At 53.8% G+C, this 24,762-nt stretch overlaps 1 protein-coding gene and 1 non-coding gene across 3 annotated transcripts in view; both read right to left on the bottom strand.

Annotated features, from left to right (window-relative positions):
• Positions 1 to 20,842, bottom strand: part of AP3D1 (adaptor related protein complex 3 subunit delta 1) — a 33,385-nt gene extending 12,543 nt beyond the window's left edge. For both annotated transcript variants that reach the window (XM_065918120.1, XM_065918121.1), the window contains exons 1-15: positions 20,512 to 20,842; positions 8,871 to 8,966; positions 8,651 to 8,731; positions 7,648 to 7,728; positions 6,364 to 6,471; positions 4,669 to 4,798; positions 4,104 to 4,243; positions 3,910 to 3,983; positions 2,839 to 2,888; positions 1,911 to 1,960; positions 1,775 to 1,823; positions 952 to 1,097; positions 731 to 879; positions 413 to 643; positions 41 to 272 (exon numbers count right to left, since the gene is read on the bottom strand). In XM_065918120.1, coding sequence (XP_065774192.1) covers positions 41 to 272; positions 413 to 643; positions 731 to 879; positions 952 to 1,097; positions 1,775 to 1,823; positions 1,911 to 1,960; positions 2,839 to 2,888; positions 3,910 to 3,983; positions 4,104 to 4,243; positions 4,669 to 4,798; positions 6,364 to 6,471; positions 7,648 to 7,728; positions 8,651 to 8,731; positions 8,871 to 8,966; positions 20,512 to 20,607 — 1,713 coding nt within the window. In that variant the 5' untranslated portion in view covers positions 20,608 to 20,842. The remainder of the gene's footprint in view (positions 1 to 40; positions 273 to 412; positions 644 to 730; positions 880 to 951; positions 1,098 to 1,774; positions 1,824 to 1,910; positions 1,961 to 2,838; positions 2,889 to 3,909; positions 3,984 to 4,103; positions 4,244 to 4,668; positions 4,799 to 6,363; positions 6,472 to 7,647; positions 7,729 to 8,650; positions 8,732 to 8,870; positions 8,967 to 20,511) is intronic.
• On the bottom strand, positions 13,250 to 13,322 carry TRNAE-UUC (transfer RNA glutamic acid (anticodon UUC)). Its single transcript has one exon. It is a non-coding gene; the product is annotated as a tRNA-Glu (tRNA).
• Positions 20,843 to 24,762: the final 3,920 nt, after the last annotated feature.

Raw genomic sequence — 24,762 nt, 5'->3', positions numbered from 1 at the left:
CTCCTGAATTGCCCTCAGGTGGACGAGCCACTGTGCTCACCCGCTCCTGGACCTCCAGGTCCGCACTCTGCACGAACTGTGGCAGCCGCTCCACTAGGAGCTGGGTGACCTCCTGGGCTGCGGACGCATCTGCCGCCTGCTCCTTTTGCTGCAAGATGGCTGCATACAGCTTGACCACGTTCTGCACGTACACAGCCTGGATATGTCCCGGCAGCGTGGTGACCTTGGGCCGCAGCATGGCCTCCAGTGTCTGCTGGGGCTCCTGTAGGTGTCTGGAGGGTGGGCGGGTTGGTGAGTGGCCATCCCAACAGCTCCGTGTCCCAGGCTCCTGCCACCCACCGTGATCCCCCACCTGGCGCTGGGGCTCAGGGAGGGGACCTGGAGGAAGAGACCATGGCCATCCTCCACTCACTCGGAGAATTCCCCGCAAATCCAGGCAGCCGCGTAGAGCACCTCGCAGATGCCGCTGCGCTGAGGGCTGCTGGCCACCAGGTGGGCACTGTCAAGCAGCGCGGACATCTGTGCCACGGCGAACCTGCGGATGGCCTTCACACGGATGGCCACATCCAGCATCTGTGCGGCGATGAGGTGGCCGTGGCGGGTGCCCTCCAGCCGTGTCAGTTCCACAAGGATGCTGATGTACCTGCGGGACGGGGTCTGTGAAGGGCCCCGCGAGCCCCAATGCCACCCCGCCTCCCTCCCTCCAGTCCCGCCAGCCCACAGGCCGCACCACTCAAAGTTGGTGATGTGCTGGTAGTTGGACTGGCTGCAAATGTCGATGATCTTAGTGAGCAGCTCGTCACGGTAGGTCGTGCCCTCGGCCTTGTCGACATGGGTCATCAGCTTCTTGACGATCTCCATCAGGTTCTTCTTAGACACCTGGGGGCAGCGATAGTGAGGGAAGGGCCAGGCCGGCATGGGGGCAGTGTGGGCGGCAGGGCAGGCACGCACCATTCCATACAGGAGGTCGAGGGCCCGCAGGCGGATGGACTCATCCTTGTCGTCCAGGCACTGCAGCACGAGGTCCTTGTGTGCCTGCACAGACTTGGGGTGTGTCCTCAGGATCTTGGACATGGCCAGGAGCCCCAGGTACTTCACTGCGGAGACAGCGGGCAGCCGTCACACCTGCACGAGGTTCGGGGGCGAGGCCGGGCTGCAGCTACACCCCAACCACCTGGGCACTTTCGGCCACGCCTCCCAGGCACCAGGCCCCCCTAACTGCCAACCTTGAGCACGCCAAACACACGACTCTCTACACCAGGGGCAGCCAACTGGGCCACAGATCAGGTCCGGCTGCAGCCTGTATCCATGGCAGCATCACTGGCACATGACATGCCTGCCAACACCCGCCAGGCAGCTTCTATGCTATCCTGGCAGAAACCACATGACCTGCAGAGTTGACCCGAGTTACTCCCTGGCCCTTCCTAGGAAGAATTCAGTGATCTCTGCTCAAAACCAACAGATCTGGAGCGCAGCAGGAGTGCCTGTCTGGTTAACCTCCAGGGAGACTGCAGGCCCATGGGGAGGTCCCCCAAAGCCCGACCTGCTCCTCCCAGGCCTCGGCGTGCCCTTGACCTCTCACCTGTGCTGCCACAGCCTCCCCACCCCTCCCTGCAGTCAGGTCCTGCCTCCCCATGGATGCGGGCACAGGGCTGAGTTCAAAGGCACTTTCAATGGGCAAAGGGCTGAGCCACACGCTGGGATGCCAGCCCACTGTGTAGATGTGTAGTGGCACCCCCAGGCCCTGCAGAGCCTGGAGAAACGAGCAACTCACAGTTCTGATCGGAGTCTTCTATCAATATCCTCAATTTCTGAACGCAGAGCTGCAGAGAGAATAATACAGGTCATATCTATGCCCACATGCAGTTGTGACCTGGGGCCAGGAGGGGAGCCCCAATCCTGGGACATACCTGGATGCTGGCGCTGTGGTTGGGCATGCCGGATGATAAGGAGATGAGCACTGAAACAGACCATTGGGTGAGGGCCCCCGTGACTGGCCCAAGGAGCAGACCACAGCCCCCGGGGACCCGAGGTCCCTGTCGGGGGCAGGCCCATGGGCCACCCTACCTGAGACCTGCGGACTGTGATGTGTGATGGAGCAGGCCATCTCCTATCTGCAGCCTCACTCCCTCTGCCCACAGCCAGGGCCAGGGCCGTCTGCGATCCCACCCCACCTCAGTCCTCCCTGTGGACCTTCCCACACAAAGGGGCCACTCTCAGCCAGCCTCCCCAGCTCCCAAGTCCCATGCCCGCCCCTCCTCTCTGTGACCATTGCTGACCCTTGGGGATACTCATGGCCCATGCGGTGGTCATGAGCATGGGCCCGGGGCCAGCTTCCTGAGCCTCACTGAACTTGCAGCTGCTCGTGGATCTCTGAGGAGCAGCCCAAGCTCTGGGACAGCCAATGAGACACTGCACCCTTGGGCCACCACCTCCCTCTGCCCACCTACAGGAAACTGGGCTTCAAGGACAAGTGACCCACAGCTAACAGGCTCTAGGAGACTGTGTGAGGAGGGCATGCAGGTACCCTCCGAGGAACCTCCTGGCTGCAGTTCCTATATAAGACACCACACAGGAAGCACCCTGAGGCCTGCTCCAGAATGCTCAGGAACACGGTCTCTCTGGTGGGGGTGCAGCGTTTATCACTAGAGCCTGAGACAGCAGAGGTTCTGGCCACAGCAGTGTCCAGTCGCTGACAGGTCCACAGGGCCAGGCCAGGCAGCTTCCCAGGTGAGAACCTCAACTCCAGGGCTGTCTGCACCTGCTGGTGAGGCCCTGGGACCAGCCCCCTAGCTGGCAACAGCACCCTGATCCAGAGCAGGTCACCCCAACGCTCACCTGCGATGACAGTGTTGACACACTCGTAGAGAAGGGACATGGCGGACGTGCTGGAGACGGAAACAGAGGAGCGGAGAAGATGGAGGCTGCCTGCCTCCCGTTCACCCTAACAAGACCCCCAGGGAACTGTCTCGAGGAAAACACCGAGCCCAAGGACTCATTTTCTGATTCTGTGAACCCCATGAAGAGAAGCCAAGTTCCCCAAAGGCCCCTCTCTAGCAGCCCAAACCCCACCAGCTGGTTTCACTCTAACAGGGAGGTGGCCTGACCTAGCAGGAGGAACAGAGTCGCCACCCACACAACCCGCTGGGGGTGTCCAGGGGTCACTCAGGCACTAGGCATGTTCATTTCACTCTGGTATTCTCACAGTGATGCTCTCTAGTTCAAACCCCCAAAGGTCAAGAGAATGGGCCACCAGAGTCGGGCCACAAAACAGGTCTCAAGATGGAGGGCCCCACATTAATATTCTGAAAACCATGGCTACTTCATGATGACTGCTGATTTGTTTCAAACAACAACCGGGGGTTCCCTGGTGGTCCAGTAATTAAGACTTCATGCTCCCAATATAGGGAGCCCAGGTTCGATCCCTGGTTGGGGAACTAGATCCTGCATGCTGGAACATGCAGTTCCATGTGAACAAGAGTTCATATTCTGCAACTAAAGACTTTGTGTGCCACAACACCCCTCACAGTCAAATAAACACACAAATAAAAGCAAAGCCAACAGTGTCCTGAGCCATTGGCCGCCACCCAGGGGATCTCAGGAGCACGATCTCCTGGCACTTGGAAGCTCCATCCCCACGATTCAACCACAGGCACCCCAAGTTTCCTACAACATTCCAGAACTGGGTGGGGACATGGTCACCTCAGGCTATTCAACTCAACCAGTGAGAACCCTTGTACACCAGAGCTGAGCAGGACAGCTTTCCTCACCGACCTAATTGTGGCTGTTTGCAGACTGGGGAAGGGAGCGCCCAGGGACAGAGCTCCAGGCTACGGCAGACCTGCAGGCCTACCCGCCACTCCCCCCATCCCTCCTGGGGGTGCCCTCCCATACCCACCCCAGGCCTACCTGTGGATCAGGTTGGTGAGAGGCTCGATCAGCTTCTTGCCCAACCTTGGCTCCAAGGGGGTCAGAGCACCAAACTAGGGGACGAAGAGGCTGGCGGTCACCCATAGCAGGGATGGGACAGTGGCCTGGGGCCCTCACCAAGGACACCCAGGGGCCCTCTGGCAGCGGGTGGGGCAAGCCAGGAGAACACCTACCAGTTTGATAATCTTAATGAGGACCCAGTTGTTGGTGGAAGAGGTCATGAGCTTGAAAAAGAGCGGGGCAAGGGAAAGGTAGTTCTTGGGGTTGCGTCTGGCCAGCTCACAGATGACGTTGACTGCCGCTGACTGGACTCCTGAGAAGGGAGGGCCCCCATCAGTAACAGCCTGTCCTCCGAGGCAGGCGGCACCCCCAAGCACTGTGGCCAATGGGCACAGCTCCCCCCAACCACCTCGAGGGGTGTCCCCAGAGGATCAGTCACTCCAGGTATAGGACACCCACCCCACAAAACAACATCCCCAGGGAGCAAGTGTGGGGTCCGCTGGCCCAGAAGCAACGCCAGCCCAGAAGGAATAAACACCAACAGCGACCAGGGCTTGGTTTCTAAATCCCACACCAAAGAAACAGAAACGGTGGTCTGGAGAAGGGTGGACTCCAAGCTGGTGGGCAAGTAGAGGAGGTACCCTGGGGGGAGGATCGAGGACAGGGTCCCAAGACCTAGCCCCCCTCCACCAGGCCCTCAGATACACACAGGGCCCTTTCTACCTCACATCAACATACCGGGGTCGGGATCCTCCAGCTTCTCCTTCAGGCGGGGGAAGGCGGGGCGCAGGGACTCAGGGTACTTCAGGAACACCTTGTACATGATCAGCACTGCCTTCTTCCGGATATACGGCTTGGTGTGTGACATCTGCGGGGCAGACGGCTTAGGTCTCCCTGCTGACCTCCCTGTACCCTGCACCCCTCACCTCCTTATCTCACCTTCTACTCCTGGCTCACCTCCCACTACCTTGTCTCACTCCCAGCCCCCACCCCCTGCTCATCCCCCACCTCCCCTCACCTCCCACACCTTCCACGCCCTCCCATGCTCATCTTCCACACCTGCCTGCATCTCACCTCTATCACCTGAAGGAAAACCCTCTCTCCAACTTAACTGGCTCCTGGTCTCTGAGCCCTGTCTGCACATTTTCCCCACTGCCCCCTCCCCACCAAGCACAGGACCACACAACAGTGTCTTAGACAGAATCAAATCCTGCTTCCCTGAGCCCACGGCCCCAGCCTGCCCTCTGGAGGCCAAGATCCGCTTCCACTCTCAGCCCTGGTAATGAGCTCCTCTGGTCGCCGAGGCCTGTCCCCAGGGCAGGACGCTGCTCTGCACCCCAACATGGGACCCCAAAGCTCCTGCCCTGCCTTCAGGACTGTGCTCTGGCTACCAGGACCTCTTGTCTGTAGGTGGGCACACTCCTCACCTGTTGGGGCCCTGGGAACCTGGCCTGAGAAAGCTGCCCTGCCCTCCAGACCCAGCACCAAGACAAATCCCTATCCCCCTGCTGTGGGCGTGTGACCACCTTCACCTGGACGGGTCCTCACACCTCCTTACGTGGACCAGAGGGTCAGTACTGTTGGCTTTGTCTGCCAGAGTCTCTGTACAGAGTCAGCCCGTGTCCCTGGGAAGCCCAGGGACACGGTGTGGACAACGGGGTAGAAGTGTGCATGGACACATCATTTACAACAGGCCCCAGACCTAGAAGCTGACTATACTCATAGCCTTCAAGACTGCAGCACCCACACAACAAACAGACTACGTCTGCAGAGCCCTCACAGGAGGGATGCACTGTCCTCCCACAGGCTGTGACGTGGTCAGATGGGGAGTCTCCCAGTCATGGAGAATGAGGTGTTGGTGACCTTCTCAGGGCCATGAGGTCTTTGTTCTTTTGTGGTTTTTCTTAGAGTCAATTCCAGCTTCATTTTTCTTTCTTTCTTAAATTAATTTTTACTAGAATCGAGAGGTGCGATTTCTAAGAACACATCCACATTTCACAACAAGGTTCCTGCCCACCCTAGAGATCAAAGCTGGCTGAGAATTCTGCTTTTCAGATGGACTGAGCCACTAGACAACAGACTGCACCCAGATGAAAATAAAAAGTGTCTTGGACAGAGACCACCTGACCGTGCTGCCTGCTGAGACCACTGCCACCGCCACTCATGCTGCAGTAAGAATATAGCTGATGGGTCAAGCACCCACCATCACCCCCAGCCAGACCTTGCCCTCCCCGACAGGACCATTCCAGAGGAGGTGAGGTGAAAGTCGGGCTCACCAGGTGATGGAGGGGGAGATGGTGACTAGGTGTCCCAGTTCACCCCAGAACCCAGGCTGTTTCCACCCGCCCAAGTGCCCTCAGCATAACTTTACAACCAGGTTATCCTGGCACATGAGGGAGCAAAGGCCAGGGGAGGGCCCACTCCCAGACTCACCAGTGTCATGATGTCGTTGGCCAGGTCTCTGGCAAGATCTGGGGTAACAAAACAGGATAGGCCAGTCAGCGCAACGCCAGTGTCGTACTGGCTGGGGCTGCTCAGGTCCTGGAAAGGGAATGCAAGGGTCAGAGGCGGGCGCCGACCATGCCTTGCTGGGCCCCAGCTGTGCCCGCCAGCCCTGCCCTGGGTCTGGAGACATGTGGGACAAGGATTCATGAGGAGCAGCCAGTTCTGCTCTGTCGCCAAGAAGAGCTGGGATGGCTCTGGGGGGACAGAGGCGAGGGCTGCCCCTCGCTCCAGGTGTCTAACATGGCAAAGCTGCAGAACCCAGGGCCCCGACCGCCCAAAGGCACACAGCAGGGACCCCCCACAGGGAGACACTCGCAGATGACTCCTCTAGGCCCCTCCACAAGTGTTGAGAAGCCTCCACTGAAGCCCCATGTCTCAGGGAGCAGGAGAACCAGCAAAAGAAGCATATCTGCCCTGCCTGATGCCCCAGCCTGAGATCCTGCCAACCTGCATGGAAGCCCTGTCGTGGCACAGAGAGGGGACCCTCCCCACACTTCACATGTGGTAAAAGGTGCACCCAGAAGTGTCTGAAGAGTTAACCTTCTAGACTGTGGTGATGGTACGAAAACACAAGCTCTTAAAAGTTCACTGCAACCCCGGATGTGGAGACCGGGCCTCACAGCACATCCCTCCACTCAGAGTGACTCACAGAGTCTGACATGGGCAGCAGCCACCTCATGGTGTGTGGAGGCCTCAGGGCAGCTCCCATAGCCTGCCTGCCCCACAGTGCCTGCCCGGGAGCCCACTCACCTGTCCCCTGCAGGGTGACCACACCACCTCCTGGGCCCCAGGCCTCCCCCAGCCATCTGAGGGCCTAGGGCCATAGGCTCATGGCAGTTCTGCCCAGGAAGGGTGCCTCTGATGGCCCCCTGACCACTCTTAGCAAGAGCTGATTAAGTCCTCGGGCCAGGGGAGAGCGGAGCACTAACTGCTCTCACCACAGAGCTGAAAACCACTCAGGGCCGGAGAGACACACCAGCCAATGCCCTGCACCCAGTGGGCAGAAAGTACCACCCCCCCCAGCAGGTGCCCCCACTAGAGGGGGCAGGGGTCGAAAGGAGTGACTGCGGGCAGTCCCCCAATGCCAAGAGAACTCAAGAGGAGGGCCAGACATACCGCCCACCACTGGTGTTTCCGAGGAGGGCAGAGACCATCCACTGCCCACTAACCCCACTCTCCCCATGCTCCCGTGGCGGGGTGAGAGGCCCCTACCTTGCGGATCTGGTTGGTGGTCAGCATAATGACGTCGGTCCCTTCGTGAAAGCACTGGGAAGCCGCGAGGTAGCCAATTCGCTGTGAGTGCAACAAACAGAGGTGTCGGGTACAAGGGGAGCGGGCCATGCAGCCCTGGCCAGCCCTTCCCCCACCAGGAAGAGGCCACCCCACCCCGTGGGGTACATGGTCTTTGGAACACAGTGGCTGTCAAGTCGGCCAGCATGGCCTGTCACTGCCCTGCACATCCTCACTGCCTGCTCAGCTGATGGAATGAGTCTCACAGACACGGAATAACCATGGGCTCCCATCTCTGTGGCTGGGGTGGCCTGGAGGCACACCCACATACAAACATGAGACACTCCAACACACAGGCAGGGCACCAGCCCAACCCTGGCAAACCAAGCATCTTGCTTCCTCCCCAGGAGAAACTGGCAGGCAGCATGAATGATGAGGTCCCTCAGGAGAACAGAACCTCAGCTGCCTGCAGGGTGTGTTCCCAGGGAGAACCACAGGATGCCCCTAAATGGGCTGCGGGTGATGAAGACTGCTTTCCAGGACATTTACTAAAGCGGGAAACGACATGTTCAGTTATTACAATATCAAGTAATAGAAAAGCAATGTCTCAAAGTGCCCCAAGTAGGTTCTGTGAGATGAAGGCGGAGGGTGCTCAGAAGCACCAGGACAACTGAACAGCAGTGGCCTCTGGGGGGATGATCAGTGCCTGCCTGTTTTTTTTTTTTGAAAGGTTACCAATTTAATTTGTATCACAAAACACATAACCACCCCTACAAACCTTAATTTCACTGACACTACTTAAAACGGAAAAGAAAATATGGTGGAAATGGTGCTAAGACCTTGCTGGACAGATGCATGATGGGAACGGGTCTCCAGCGGTTGCCACTGTGTTCCCTCCCAGCCCAGCCTCATCACAGGACACACGCCTCCCCTCCCCCAGGACCCCATCCACAGGGTTCAGGACCCACAGCGGCTGTCCCCTCACCTTGAATGTGAACTTGGAGGCGCTCATCACTTCGATGATATTGAAGGCAGCCCAGCTGATATCGTAGCCCAACATCTGTAGCTGTGGTGATAAGAGCCAGAGTCTCAGGCTCCTGCCCAGTCTCCCTCCCCCAATTAACTGGGCCCAGAGGATGAGGAGACAGAGGAGCAGACGCGCGGTCTCAGCCCCCCGCCTGACAGAGAGAGTGGCCGGCACTCACATAGGTCAGCTTGCAGACCGCATTGGCTTTCACCGCGATATTGTCCTGCTTCAGCTCCTGCTTGATTTCATCAATGCACTGAGAGATATATTTTGCCTAAAATGAAAAACAAAAATTGAGGAGCTGTGAGTGTCTGGTTTCCCTTATAGCTCAGTTGGTGAAGAATCCGCCTGCAATGCAAGAGACCCCAGTTTGATTCCTGGGTCTGGAAGATCCCCTGGAGAAGGGATAGGCTACCCATTCCAGTATTCTTGGGCTTCGCTTGTGGCTCAGTTGGTAAAGAATCCGGCTGCAATGTGGGAGACCTGGGTTCGATCCCTGAGTTGGGAAGATCCCCTGGAGAAGGGAAAGGCTACCCACTCCAGTATTCTGGCCTAGAAAATTCCATGGACTGTGTATAGTCTATGGGGTCACAAATAGTCAGACACAACTGAGCAACTTTCACTTTCAAGTGTCTGGCTGAAACCTAAGACAGACAGAGAACACACAGTGTGCACTTCCATTGATGGGAAATGTCCAGAAGAGGCAAATCCAGAGACAAAGAATGAGCTCCTGGTTGCCAGGGCCGGGGAGGGGGGATGTGTCTGCTAATGAGGATGGGGTGATGGAATGTTCTGGAATTAAACAGAACTAGAGAGTTCTGGTACTAAAAACCACTGCATCATACACGAGAGCAAGGAGTCACACCATGTGGGTATGACAACATGGCTGCTATCTTGAGAAATCCTGTCAGTGTGATGAACTGCCCAGGGGAGAACAGAAGCGGTCCCCAGATGAGCTCCCCAGCATCTTCCAGCCCCTGAAGGACTTGTGTCCGTGGCCCATGTGGGTGAGAGGGCCCAAGCAGGCCCTCTGCTCGCTCTGGAGCCAGGCCATCCAGTGTGGGCACATGAGAGTCGCTGGGGGGTGGGGGCTGTCCGCCCCCAGCCCTGTGGCCCCCAGGTCCTCCAAGACCAGCCCCACTGGGCAGGCGGCACTGCAAATTCCCCCAGGGCTCCCCATTTCTGAGTTCGCCCCACCAGCAGCCTCTCCTGCACGCATCATGAGTCTGTGTGCAGCCCCCGCCCTCCTTGGTGGTGCTGCAGTTTATCTGCACTCGGCTCCATGGCCACCACGTGTCCATTCTCCCAGCAGGGCACGGCTCGGAGCCCTCCCACCTTCCCACTGTTCCAACACAGGCTGCCATGGAGCAGGGCTCTACGTGGACACACGTTTTCAATTTTGCTGGGTTTCCTCACTAGTCCAGCACTCATACTAGAACACCAATCCAAAGTCTGGACTGACACATGAAGCCCAGAGCAAGAAATGTGCCCCATGGGACATAAGGCTCCCATCCAGAGAACGCACAGATCTTACAGTGGCAGTCGCAAGAGAACCCAAACCTGCCAACATGGGAGTCCAATAGTCACCAGGCTGTGGGGGAGTTTGGTGCCCACCCTGCCTTCCCAAGAGTGGGAGGAGCCTGTGATCTGACCAATAGCAGGGTGGCCAGCACAGTAGCCCTGCCCCCAGTGGCCACACCCTGCATCCAGTGTCACCCCAGACCTCTGGGGGCTCCAGCACAGGCTCCTGGGGAAGGCGCCCCCAGCGCGTGCCCTCAGCCAGCATCTGATGTATATTCCATGACCGAGTGAGACAATGGAACACAAGTCACCAGATCCTTCCAACGGGCTTCCAATTACTAATCCCCTGGAGCCTCAGTCCCACCCCTGTGCATGGATGACCCCTTTCTGCACCCTGGACCGGCAGTTAATGATTAAAAACGGAAAGAGCAGAGAGACCATCCCAAACGTGGAGAACCCGGCCGAGCACACAGCGCTGCAGATCTGCTTCTGCAGTGAAACTGATGTTGCTCAGTCGTGTCCGACTCTTTGCAACCCCAAGGACTGTAGCCTATCACGCTCCTCCATCCATGGGATTTTCCAGGCAAGAGTACCGGAGTGGGTTGCCATTTCCTTCTCCAGAGGATCTCTGGACCCAAGGATTGAACCAGGCCCCCAGCATTGTAGGCAACCACTTTACCATCTGAGCTACTAGGGGCAGACGCTTTACCGTCTGCAGTGCCCAGGGGCAAACAGGTGCTCACACACATATGCTCACATACTGGCACCTCAACACAGATGCTGGTCAGCTGGTGAAATGTCAGCACACCATGTTCTCTGCACATGATTTGCCAGGCGGCCCAGGGACACCTCTGCTGCCGGGAGGCCAGACAGAGTCCGCTCCCGGTAACATCTGCGCAGCCATCCTCAGACCAAGCCTCCTACGGCCCTGTCTGCACACGACTCTCCCGCAGCGCAGAGCATGAGAGACCACTGGGTCCTGCCCCAGCTTTGATCCTGGGTGAACGCAGCTGCTGGGAAGTGAGGGGAGACAGGGAGGGGGAGGACAGCCTCACATGAACCCTCCCCATGGACCCCAGGACCCCGTCCCCACCAGAATACTGCACACAGCTGGCAATGCAGCCCACTGCAGGGCACACAGAGCCAGAGCTCCAGCCCAGACAAGGTCACCGCCCTAAAACACACCCCCTCCTGTAACCAACACTGCAGAGGACACAACAGAATCCGGAGTGTCTGCAACACACCATCCACAATGACTGGGTCACAGGAAGGCTTCCCGAGTGACTTAGTGGTAAAGACTCCGCCTGCCAATGCAGGAGACAGGTTCGATCCCTGGTCTGGGAAGATCCCACACGCCACAAGTCATCTAAGTCTGTGTGCCACAGCTACAGAAGTCCATGCGCCTTAGAGCCCGTGCTCCCCAAGGGAAGCCACCGCAATGAGAAGCCCAAGCACCACAACTAGAGAGCAACACCCGCTCTCCACAACCAGAGAAAAGTCCACGCAGCAACAAAGACTCAGCATAGACACAAATAAATTAAAAACAAAAACAAAAAAACCTGCTTAACTTAAAAAAAAATTAGAAACAGGAAAATATAACCTATATCCAAGAAGAAAAACAAAAGACGGTCAGCAAAGACCAACCCTGAGATGTCTCTGGGGATGGAATCAACATACAGAGATTTCAACTCAGCAACTGTAACCATGCTCTCAGGGCCAAAAAGAAAACATACTCGTAATGAATAAAGACAGGACATCTCACAGAGAAAGGAAAGCTACACAGAACCATCAGGTGGAAATCCTGGGAAGGGAAACAGCAGGGACTTAGGAGGGAGCTGAAGCTGAGGAGAGGGGTGGCAGCATGACAGTGGGACCAGAAGGACGCCTTGAACGCAGCAGAGTCAGAAAAGGGTGCGATAAAGGTGCAGCAAGCGTACACCTGAGACCCAGGGGAGGAAGGCCAGAGAAAACAGCTGGGAAACTAACAGCTCGAGTTTACTCAGATTTGGTGAAAGACATAAACTGACAACTTCAAGAAACCCAGCGCCAGTTCTCCGCAATACGAAACAAAGGAAAATCACACCCAGACACATCACAGACAAACTACTGAAAACTGAGACTAAGGAGAGAGTTTTCAGAACAGCCAGAAGGGGCCCTGAGGTGGGGGAGGCAGGGCTCAGGGCTCCCCACCCAAGACCACATCTCAGAGACAGAGGCAGAGTAACCACTCCCCTCCCCCAGACAGCGACCCTGCACCTCAGAGCACTCCCAGGGCAATAGCCGAACCCACAGAAGTGACTGACCCAAGGAAGAAATACCCTTCCTCAACACTAATTTTTAGCCACAACACAGGTGCACAGGCTTGCGGTTCCTACAGGCAGGACAGGGAGGGAAGGATTGTAAAATATTAAAAGGATTTGCTTCACTCAGGAGTGTTTAAATATTTATCTAAAACAAAGTTACACATACGAAGTTAAAATAAGGAACATGGGAGAAAACGGTATATTAGTCTTTGTAATCCTATTTACACGCAGCATTGCTAACAATGAAGTAGTTCTTCTTTTTACAAAAATGGGGGGAAAAAAAAAAAAAGGCCAGGGTATACAGAGGATCTAGATCCAGTAAATTATACAAGCAGATGTAGGAGGTATTGTCGTGAGGGTCCCAGACCATCGCAATACAATGAATATCGCAATAAAGCAAGTCACACAAACTGGTGGTCTCCTGGTGCACATAAAAGCTACATTCACACTATTCTGTAGTCTGCTGAATGTGCAACAGCATTGTGTCTTAAAAAAAACAAGTATACACCTTAATTAAAAATACTTTATTGTGGGACTTCACTGGTGGTCCAGTGGCTAAGATTCTGAGCTCCCAATGCAGAAGGCCAGGGTTCAATCCCTGATCAGGGAACTAGATCCTGTGTGCCACAAATAAGACCTGGTGCAGTCAAATAAAATTTCATTGCAAAAAACGCTAACCATCATCTGAGGCTTCAGCAAGCTATCTTTTTTGGGGGAGGGGGCAGAATCTTAGTTCCCTAACCAGGGATCGAACCTGGACCGTCAACAGTGAAAGCACGGAGTCCTAACCACTGAACCATCAGGGAATTCCCAGCAAGCCATATTTTTGCTAGTGAGGGTCCTGCCTCCACACTGTGGACCGGGTGGTCGTGGCAGATTCTTAAAATAAGTCTTAAAATAAGTTATCACTTCCACAAACGATCGTGTCACGTCTTATGTGGGTGAGGTTCGCGAAGCCCCAAAATTCAGTTGTGAGAGTAACATCAGAGATTGCTGACCTCAGAACACCATCACATAATAACTGTGAAAATTCGTGAGAATTACCAAAACGTGACTCAGAAACACAAAGTGAAGGAATGCTCTTGGAAAAATGGTGGCAACATGCTTGCTCACTGTGGGGTCACCAGAGACCTTCCATTTGTGAAACACACAGTACATGGAAAGCATGATCAAGGGGAAAGCAGTAAAATAAGGTCTGTCTGTAATCAAAACAAAAATGAGAAGCTATTTTAAGATCAAAAGTATACATGGCTACATGTCCTTAACACTTGTTTCAAAAACAGAAGTTGGTGACGCGAACATGATGAAATTCTCACCCCTCAGCCTGTTCTGAGCAGCCACACTTCACCACGGAGCACACAATGCTGAGATGGATGTGCAATCCAGAATTCATCCAGAGCAGAGGACACACGCCTGGTATGAACCCGGCAGCTATGATAGAACAGCCATCCAACCCTGTCTGCTAAGAAGAGTCACTGGGTCACTTAAGACATCCCAAGATCCCCAGAGGAGTAGGGTCAGACCTCGAGGGGTCAGCCCAAGAAGCTGCCCTTGACCCTGATGGGTCGGCAGGCTCAAAACCCACATACCTGGACCAGGAAGTCTCTTTTAAAAAGACTTCTTTTTTTAAAGAGCAGTTTTAGGTTCACAGCAGAACTGAGCAGCAGGTAGAGATTCCCAGCTGGCCCACCCCCACGTATGCACAGCCTCCCGAGCAGTGCGCATCTACAATAGATGAACCCACACAGACACGTCATCACCCAGGATCCATAGCTGGTGTCAGGGTTCACTCTGTGGGTCTTGACAGGTCTATGTACACTGATAGGCACCCAGCGTCACTGTATCACTGAGCAGAGTCACTGCCCTAAACCCCTCTGGCCCCGTCCATCCATCCCATCCCCTCTTCCCCATAACCACTGATCCTTTCTATAGAGCTCTGCCTTTTCCAGAACGTCCCAAAGCTGGAATCACAGTGTGAAGACTTTTCAGACAGCTTCTTCCATTTAGTGATGTGTGTTCAAGGTTCCTCCCTGCCTCTGGGGCTTGATGGCTTCTAACCCAAGTAAAGCAGCATTGTCAGGATGACCTGTCCACCTCCTGGAGGACATCATTTCACTTGCCTTGTCCATTGACATTTCCAAGAGATTCTCTCTGAATCATCATAAATATGCGGGTCTTGCCATCACCCACGACTGCCTGCAGAGTCCCCGGCTCAGGGCCCAGAGCCCCTCCACCCTGCTCCCGTAAGCAGCAGTCCTCAGATTCTTGGGGGAGGGGAGTTGCTGGCCATGGCTGAGGTCATCAACAGAGATGGACATCCATTACAACAGGAGACCACAAAGGGCTGTCTCTGTCACTCCATCTACCTTGCTAGCAACAACCAGCTGCCATCTACTACAATCACTTCAGTAAGAAAATACACTTTAACCCCAAAATGTAGGCAAGGCAAGTCAGTGTCAGAACAAGAGAATTCTGATAATGTACAAGCTGGCCCACAATAAGGACACTCCCTCAGGGAGGCTATACCTAGGGAGACAGCAAGGGGGGGCGAACCCGTCTTGCCTGTGCCCATCGCACGCCCAGGACTCAGCAAAGATCAGCTGCAGGGGCCGCAGTCAAGCCTCAGACTTCCCAACCTCCCACCCCCTCTTCTCAGCGAGGTCCCAGAGCAAGGTTCCCAGGGAGGCAACCGCACCCCCAGAGGATGCCAGGCCCTACCTGGGACATCCATATTCATCAGGACTAGGGGCTCCTGGCACGTCAAGGGGCCAGGGATGCCCCTCCACCCCAAGGATGACTAAGTCCTTGTGTCCACAGTGCTAAAAGGGGATTCTGGCCTTGAGCCTGCCTCAGCTGCCTGCAGCCTTTCAATCTCCTGGAGCCCTCATGCAACTGGGTATCCCCAGGGGCCACACAGACACACACCCCCACCCCAGACTTGGTCCTCACAGCTGCCGCCACTCATGGCATCTAGGCCTAGAATGTGCCCTTGAAAACTCCCCCAAGTCAGGGGACAGATGCACAGAAAGAGGCCCAAACCCTGAAGAGACAGCTTCATGGAGTCAGCAAAGGTTCTACGCAGAGAGGGAAGGCAGGGAGGCCCCGGGGCTGCTGCTTGAAGCAGAAGCTATAGCAGCCCTGTGGTGGCCACGGCCCAAGAGGACACCGCTCATGAGGACACGGCCAGCGAGCACACAGCCATGGGGAAGCTGAGGCTGCTCCCACTCCCATCACAGTGGCCCGCCCTCCTATACACGGTGGCACATAAATGCCCCCAGTGGGAAACAAGCCAGATGTCCAGCAACAGTCCAGTGGGTAAAGGAACCTGGTGTAGACACACAACACACCCCTGTTGGCAAAGGAAATGAACAAGTCATGGTGGCCCTTTGCCACGGCAGAGAGTGACAGCGGCTGCTGCAGATGACCAGAAGCAAGCAAGTCTGTCCAGGGACACACATATAAGGGAGAAAACTCTGAGCAAAGCAAGGAAATGACATGCAGAGAACTTAGCACAATTACTATCACAATACTTAAACTGTACAATGTTTAATTCAGTGCAGGTGCATCACATTCTGCACAACTAATAAGATTTAAAGAAAAACAGCACAAATCTGGAAGACACACCCTGTGGGCTGCCTAGGAAACACTGACCATTTCCCGCCACCCCCCCAGCCCCGTGACCCTAGTGGGGTCCCACAATTCAGTTGGGTTCTGACACACTCTGCCAGGAGTCAGCACAGACCCCACAGGTCTGCCCCCACCGCACACACTAACCAGCTGTAAATCAGGGTTCCCAGACCCCCCTTGCCTCAGGGAAGCACGTACTTATGTATCCCAGCTTATTACAGAGTAAGGACACAACAAAGCAAACAGCCGGACAAAGAGGCAGGGGGCAGGGCAGGGTGCAGGCCGGAGGCAGGATTTCTGTCCTCACAGCAGGTGGCATGCCACCCCCGGCACACAGGCACTTTCACCAACCAAGGCTCGCCCTGAACCCCACACTTTAGAGATTTTTATGGAGGCTTCATCACAAATACATGATCCATTGTCAACTCCACCTGCAGCCCCTCCTCCTCCTCTAGAGGACTGGAGGGGGGTGTCTGAAAGTTCCAAGCTTCAAACCATGGCCTGGCCTTTCTGGTGCCCCAGTCCCACCAAGAGTCACCTCATCAGAACAAAAGATACCCCATCTCCCAGGAAACCTCAAGGGACTCAGCAGCTTGGGGCCAGGAACCGGGGGGCAGAGACCGAACACCCCAACCAGGATGCTTCCAGTTACCTCTGTCGCTCAGGAAACCACAAAGGCTCCCGGAGCTCTGCCGCAGGAGCAGGCACAGGCCGCCTTACCTCACATCAGCACAGGGTCCAACCACACAGGGACAGCACAGGGGACAAGGGACACCTGGATGAAGAGCCAGCATGAAGGAATCCTGAGAAATTTTCCTTATCAATTATGGTCAGGGGATCCCGAGCCTAGAGGACACTGGGGTGTATCTGGGAACACTGTGATTGTCAAGACTGGGGGTGGCCTGGCATTACACAGATGGGGCCAGAGATGCTGCTCAGCCCCTGGGCTATGCCCAGGACAGCCCCCCCTCAAAGGATGACCCAGCCTGATGTCAGCAGTGCCAAGGGGGAGAAACCCTGACTCAGGTAACAACTTCTTTACTAAATTTCCTATCTTTAGTCTTCCCCAATGTTTTTAAAATAGAAAGTCTCACAGAAATAACCAAAAGCACCGCACCTGACACAACACGTGCGTCAGTAACTGTCCCTAGGACAAGGAGCGCCAGCCCTGCACGGACCTCATGGCCCGAGGAGTCCCACACACCCTGGCAAGGACTGAATCCCAGGAAATTGCATTTCTGAGGTCAGAAACTCTAGAATAACAGCACTTCATACAGTTCAGTCTTAATCCCAGATTATGCCCAATTTCAAAATACCACTCCACAGTTAACCTTTGGTGTTGCAGAGGACTGGTTCCAGACCCCTGAAGACACCAGAATCGTCAGACACTCCAGTCCCTCATTTACAATGAACTTCTACATGATGTACACACATCCTCCCGTTCACTTTAACTCACTGCGAAATAACTTTCAACACTTGATCCAATGCAAGTGCTGTGTATTCAAATAGTTGCCTGTGTGCAGCAAATTCAAGTCTTGCTTCTTGGAACTCTCTAAAAAATATACTTTCAATCCACAGTTTCTGAATGCAGAACCCATGGATACACACAACTATACACAATTAGGATTCAATTTTTCAAGTTCAGAAACTTCAGTTGAGTGAGTTAGATGCAAACTCAGACCCCACACAAAAACGGACACTGCCAGGGGCCACCTGATGGAGTGAGCTGGGACAAAGAGCAGAGAAAGTGGAACCCACATCAATGATATGGGGGGCACGTGCAACCACACTCAGAAGGTTGGTCCTCAGGAGCACTTCAGGGGCGTGGACAGCAGTCAGGAAGGGCTGCCACCGTAACAGAGAAGACCAGCACAAAACCTTAACAGACAGGATCTCCCTCAAGTTCTATTTACAGAGAAAAAACTCTCAAACTGATTTCTGGGAAGAAGTATTTTACCTTTTCACTTTCATAAACACTGAGCTTATTACAAGAAATTATGCATAATTATGAAAGAAAAGGTTTTCCCCAAAATATGAAAAGTACTCATAAGGATTCAACATTGAAAGTCATTTGTTTTTTCTTAGTTATACACAAGTTTCAGAAGCAAGGACACTCCCAAGTAACTTTCCTCACCTGCCCACATGACCTGGTGCTGTATATTAAGGACTGAAACTCAAGCACCACAGAAAGATGGGAATCAGCCCACTATATTTCAAATTTCTTTGACTCACTGTAAAAGGCATGTTTTCCATGGTAAACCCCATTCACAGGCATGCACACGCTTAGTATCACAAGTAGAAGCAAGAGTTTCAGTTACTCTGCCATGGGTCCGGACTTTCTGGATTCTTCTTTGGGGAGCTCACAGAAGCCTGCGTTATAGGCACTCAACAAGATGGGGAGGTAGCCATCCCTTCCACTTTACACTAGGGAACTCTCCCCAGGTCATTCATAGAGGACCAAGAACCTGGACTTGGGTCTCACAAACATCATATGCTAAACCATGATGTCTTTCTATCTGGCTTTTTTTAAAGTCACTGCCAAGCCTTACTTCTATGATGCCACAACAGGAATTTTAAGCTACAATCTATTATAAAAAGTAAACTCTTGAGGGAAAACTACACTGCTCCCAGTCTTCCTCGGAATGGGGTGGTGGTTTGGGAGCTAAGAGTAACCCCATAGCTGCCTGCTGTGCTCCCCTGGAGCACAGCAGTGACATCTGGAGCCAGTAATGACCGACCAGATCACGGCTGTTCCGATGAGGGACCCTCGAATCCTGAGCTGCATCCTGTGGGAATCGCCCACAGGCCTGGACAGCATCTGCGTGGAACTCAGCCACCACAACCATCAAAAAGCCAAATGACGGGCTCCAAGCCTGAGGATCGAGCCATCAGTTCCTACCAATTCCGAGTGAATATAGCACGACCCACGGCACTGTCCCTGATGACAGGCTTGCACCCTAAAAAGCAGACACCCTAACTGGAACATGCATTTCTCCACAACAAAGACCCTCGGCCCCTCATCAGAATCTCACAACACACTGCTCAATAACACCCACTACCAGAGGGGAATATCAGGTCAACCAGGGCAGAAAAAGAAATCTGAGGGCGCAAACTTTTTCCGCATATTTGCTTTGCCATGCCCTGGGGTCTGAAATGCAGGCCGACCAGCTATTCTTTCAAAGAGAAACTAAAGATCAGACCAAGAGTTCACCACTTTTGTGACAGCGGAACTGGCCAGAGCATCTAACATGATGCAAAACCTTGGTGTAGCCAAAGAAGGGAAGGTGTGGGAGTTACAGAAATGAACCAAAATAACCTAAGTACATTTCAGCGAGGTCACACCCATTCTGAAAAACTTCAATAGAGGCAGAAACTCAGGCTCTCCGCACAAGGACAGCGCCCAGGGCTCTTGGTGCCTGCCAGCGAATTCCTTCACGTCCCTGCACCTTCCTCTCGGCTCTGCTGGGCTTCCCCGGCGCCATCGTGAGGGCCGGCCAGGTGGCACCTGGTTGTGGGACCTGTCCGACAGCTGCTCTCCATCGGAGAGCCTCACTCTCAGGCAAGGAAAAGGGGACTTCTTCAGCCTCCCATTGTGTAAGTGCAGGTTTGGGTCTCCCTCCCCGGAAGCCAGCGGTCTGGTGGTCACTAACTATCCCCATTCCTTCTAAATCTAGGTCACAGATTGCGGGGTGGCGGGAGGGAAGAAAATGGTGCCCACTGTTACAACATTACTTCTGGAAAACCTTCTCCCCTCTGGCTTTCGAGTGTCTAATTGAAGTCTGCTTCCCTATTCCAGAACTCCTGAGCCGCTTCCTTATTTTGGCCTAGAACGTCGGCTGCCCCACCCCTTACCCGCTAAGAGGGGCGGCCCCACCTTCCGGGGGACTCAAGCCCAGGAGGCAAGGCCAATTCCGGACCAGACACCGGGGAGCAACCTGGACGTGCGTTTATCCCAGAAGGGGTTTCCTCCGGGGGCGGCCCGCAGAAGAGGAGGGTCCCCCAACAAGGAGTCCAAGGCCTGGGGCGGGGTAGGGGGCTCTGCATTTTGAACAAGAGACACAGAAACACATTCAAGATCGGAGATCCGCCGCTAGCGAGGGTGGGGACATGAGAAGTCTCTTCCGGTCACTCTCGGGGAGCGGGAGACGGACCCCCAACTCAGAGACGATAAACTGAGGCTCGGAGAAGGAACGGGCAGAGGTTCAGAGGTCGAGGCCGCAAGCAGGCGGGGCTCCAGCCGGGAGCGGGGCCGTGGGGGCGGGCGGGGGGCCGGAGTCAGGGGCAGAGCCGGGAACCGGGTCGGGTCGGAGTGGGTCAGAGTCAGGGCGAGAGTCCGATCGAGGGCCAGGGACGGCGCGCTGGGATCACCTCGTCCTCCTTGTGGTTGCGGATGCCGCGCACCAGATCCTGCAGATTCTTGTCGAACATGCGGTCGATGCTGCCCTTGACCATTTTGAGGGCCATCGCGGCGGCCGCCGCCGGGCTCGAGCCCCGGGAGGCCCACGGCCGACCGCCTTGAGGGAGCCCAGGGGCCGCGCTTGCCGCCCGCGGAGCGCTGTGCTGCCGGCCGCCGCGGCGTGGCGGACTCCCAGGCCAGGTCGGCGGCGGCTGGCGGGGCGGCGGCGGCAGCGACCCGCTCGGCAGGCCGCGCTCCCCACCACTCCGGCTCCGCACCGCGCCGCTTGCAAATGGCGGACAAGATGGCGGCCGGTCAGCTGACGGCGGGAGCCCCGGCCCCGCGGCCCGCCCCCGGAAGCCCCGCCTCCCTATAGGCCCTGCCCCTTCATCCTAGACGCCGCGTTTCCCTGACGACGCCAGGCAGCCCAATGGAAAAGCAGACAACGGCCTCCGGGCGGCTCAGTCACGCCCCCTGCGTGTCAGCGCTCTTCCCCCTCATAGGTCAGTGACCTCCGGAACTCCACCTACTTCCCCGTTCCGGAATGTTATCACGCCCTCTATGCGCGCCTTCTTGCCCCGCCCCTCAACTATGTGACAGGTTTGGGCGGGGCCTGCTGTGGGCGGGGCGCCCACGTGGAGCTTCTGAAAGAGGTTCCTTGAGACGAACCTAGCTCCGCCCTTTCTGATTCTAAAAGCTGAAGTTGAAAAAAAAATAAATAAAAGCTGAAGTTGTCAGAGAACCTCCAAATCCCACTCTGCGGCGGACCGGTCTCGTCTGTCCTGCACGTGTCACAAAATTCTGTGATATGGGGAGTATATGATATGGGCAGGAAGACTGAAGGCAGGAGGAGAAGGGCAATGAAGCATGAAACGGTTGGATGGCATCATCAACTCAATGGACGTGACTGAGCAAACTCTGGGAGATGATGAAGGACAGGGAAGCTTGACATACTGCTGTCCATAGGGGCACAAAGAGTTGGACAAGATTGAGTGAGTGAACAGCAACAGGCATTAACGTGCCCACGTGGAGAAACTGAGATCCAGGGATAGGACTTCAACCCATTCACTCGTTAAGTGCTGTGCTTAGTTGCTGAGTCGTGTACGACTCTTTGCGACCCAATGAGCTGTAGCCCGCCAGGCTCGTCTGTCCATGAGATTTCCCAGGCAAGAATACTGGAATGGGTTGCCATAACCTCTAGGGGATCTTCCCAACCCGAGGATCGATTGGCGGTTTCCCTCATTGTAGGCAGATTCTTTACCATCTGAACCACCAAGGAAGCCAAATTCACTCGTTCAACTGACATTTATTGAGTGCCTACTGTGTCCCAGGCCTGGCAAGTGAATGAGATACATTTGGTTCCTGCCCACCAGAATCCACCATGAAGAAAGTAAAAAAGCAAGCCACAAACTGGGGTAAGATATTTCTAATACATATATTGGACAGCAGATTTATATCCACAATATAGTTAGTTAAACAGAAAATCAAGCAGAACCAAACAAAAATTCCTACAAATTGTGAAGAAAAAGACAACCCAGTTAAAATATGGCACAAGTTGTGAATATGCACTTCACAAAAGAAGAGATACACATGGCCAACAGGATGCCCTATCTCAGTCATAAAGGAAGAGTAAAGTTAAACCACACTGACAGGGGCTTCCCTGGCAGTCCAGTGGTTAGGACTCCATGCTTCCACTGCAGGGAACACATGTTCCATCCCTGGTCTGAGAACTAAGGTCCCACACATTGCAGGGTGTGGCCTAAACTTTAAAAAATGTTGGCTGTATATTTTAAAGCTAATATATGTATGCCCTTTAACCCAACAATTCTACCACTGTTCCCAACAGGAAAGCATAAATACATCCACCAAAGACTGGAACAAGAATGTTCACAGTAACTGTATTTATGTTAGCCAAAAACTCAAAAGGATCCAAATATCTATCAACAGAAAATGGATACATAACTCTCTGGTATAACTGTGCAGCAAGGAAAAAGAACAAAGTACTAACAGAGAACAAAATAGGTGAAGTACACAGACACAATGTTGAACATAATAAACCAAACATAAAAGAGTGTACACAGCGTGGTTCTACTGATATGATGTCCAGTTGCATGCAAAATCAATCTATGGCAGGGTCTTCCCTGGCAGTTCAATGGTTGGGGCTCCATGTTTGATCCCTGCTCAAAGAATGAGGATCCTGCATGCTATGGGGTGCCAGAATTAATTCATGATGAAAGATTAATGTGCAGGCAGAGTTGCTCAGTCATGTCCAACCCTTTGCGACCCCATGGACTGCAGTCCACTAATCTCCTCTGTTCATGGAATTCTCCAAGCAGGAATACTGGAATGGGTTGCCATTTCCTACTCCAGGGGATCTTCCCAACCCAGGGATTGAACTCATGTCTCCTGCCTTGGCAGGCAGATTCTTTACCACTACACCACCTGGAAAGCCCCAGCTTAAGTAACATCATAGGCTAAACAAGTATACAAGGGAGAACTGAAAACTGGATAAATAGGTTCTGGCATAACCACACAATGGATTCCTGACCAGCTATTTAAAAGAAATGTAGTTGGTAAATTATTGCTATGGGAATTGCCCTTCTACCCTAAACAACTAGGGAACTGGACAAAATGTATGAAACACTGGTTTTCAGATAGCATACAATAGGCAGTGGAGAGAGGAGGGAAACAACAGAATGAGCCCTAGAGTTGCCCCAGAATTCTGCCTGTAGGTGATTTCCTGGCTGTAGGTCAGGGAGGGGAAACCCAAACAGAACACAGAGTTTTCAGAGTCTGAGGAAACAGAGATGGGAGGTGACAGAGGTCAAGGTGGCTGGAATCTGGAGGGTAGTGTGCTGGAGAACAGGGAACTATTTTAAGAAACTGCTCTTAAATTTTCACAGGGGTGCCCTCAGGTCTTTGAATATCCAGCTATAAGTGCAGGTAGTGAAACTTCAGGAAACCAGGCAAAGAACAATGCTGGGAAAAGGACAATCGCTGAAAGCTCGTCTATTGTGGGACTGCTTGGAGACCTGCCGGCAAAGGCGGAGAGAAGGATTTCTCTGATGGTCTGTGTCTAAGTCTCTGTGCTCCCAATGCAAGGGGCCCAGGTTCGATCCATGGCCAGGGAACTAGATCCCACATACTGCGACTAAGACCCAGAGCAGCCAAATGAAAATAATTATTTTTTTAAAAGGTGCAGTTAGTTCATTGAATATGTGAGGCATCCAGTAGGGACCTCAGAAGTTTTGTACTTCATTGTGGAATGAAGTCTATTCTAACTGTTTTGGGGTTTTTTTGGCCACATAGCGTGTGGGATCTTAGTTCCCTGACCAGGGATCAAACTCGTCTCCCCTGTAGTGGAAGCGTGGAATCTAAATACTGGACCACAGGGAAAATCCTGAGATTGATTTACATCATATTGGAAGTAAAACAACAGTATATGGAGAATGGGAGGTACAAATAGAAATGTACGCTTGTAAGTGTCTTATAAAATGTGCAAAATAGTATGTTTTAACCCTAGTCAGATCCATAGAAATAAGAAGTAGTTGGTGGGGGCCAGGGGCTAGAGAGTTAGTCTTAAAGAGGGCAGGATTTCAGTTTGGGAAGATGAGAAAGTTCTGGAGATGGATGGTGGGGGTGGTTGCCCAAGAATGTGAATGTACAGGTGTCACTTAAAAATGGTTAAGATGGGGGCTTCCCTGGTGGTAGAGTGGATGGGAATCTGCCTACCAATGCAGGGGACATAGGTTCGATCCCTGGTCCGGGAAGATTCCACATGCTGCACAGCAACTAAGTCCATGCACCACAACTATTTAGCCTGGTGCTCTAGAGCCTGGGACCTTCAACCTCTGAGCCCGTGTGCCACAGCTTCTGAGTTCTGTGTGCCCTAGAGCTTGTGCTCTGCAACAGGAGGGTAGCCCCTGCTCACTGCAACTACAGAAAAGCCCACACAGTAACACAGGAATGAAGACATAGTAGAGCCAAAAATAAATAAATAAATTCATTTTTTAAATGAAAAAGTTGGTTTCCTTTACTGATTGGCTGGACTGAATGGTATGTGTTCAATGATTGACTAAACAAATGTGGAAATGTGACCAGGTGGGATGTAGAGCTGCCGTGTGTGCGTTAGTCACTCAGTCATGTCCAACTCTTTGCATCTCCACGGACTGTAGCCTGCCAGGCTCCTCTGTCCATAGAATTCTCCGGGCAAGAATACTGAA

Source organism: Muntiacus reevesi, chromosome 1 (assembly GCF_963930625.1).
Source record: "Muntiacus reevesi chromosome 1, mMunRee1.1, whole genome shotgun sequence".
NCBI lineage: Eukaryota > Metazoa > Chordata > Mammalia > Artiodactyla > Cervidae > Muntiacus > Muntiacus reevesi.
The sequence above is the reverse complement of the archived record's forward strand: the minus strand, read 5'-3'. Positions and strand labels throughout refer to the sequence as shown.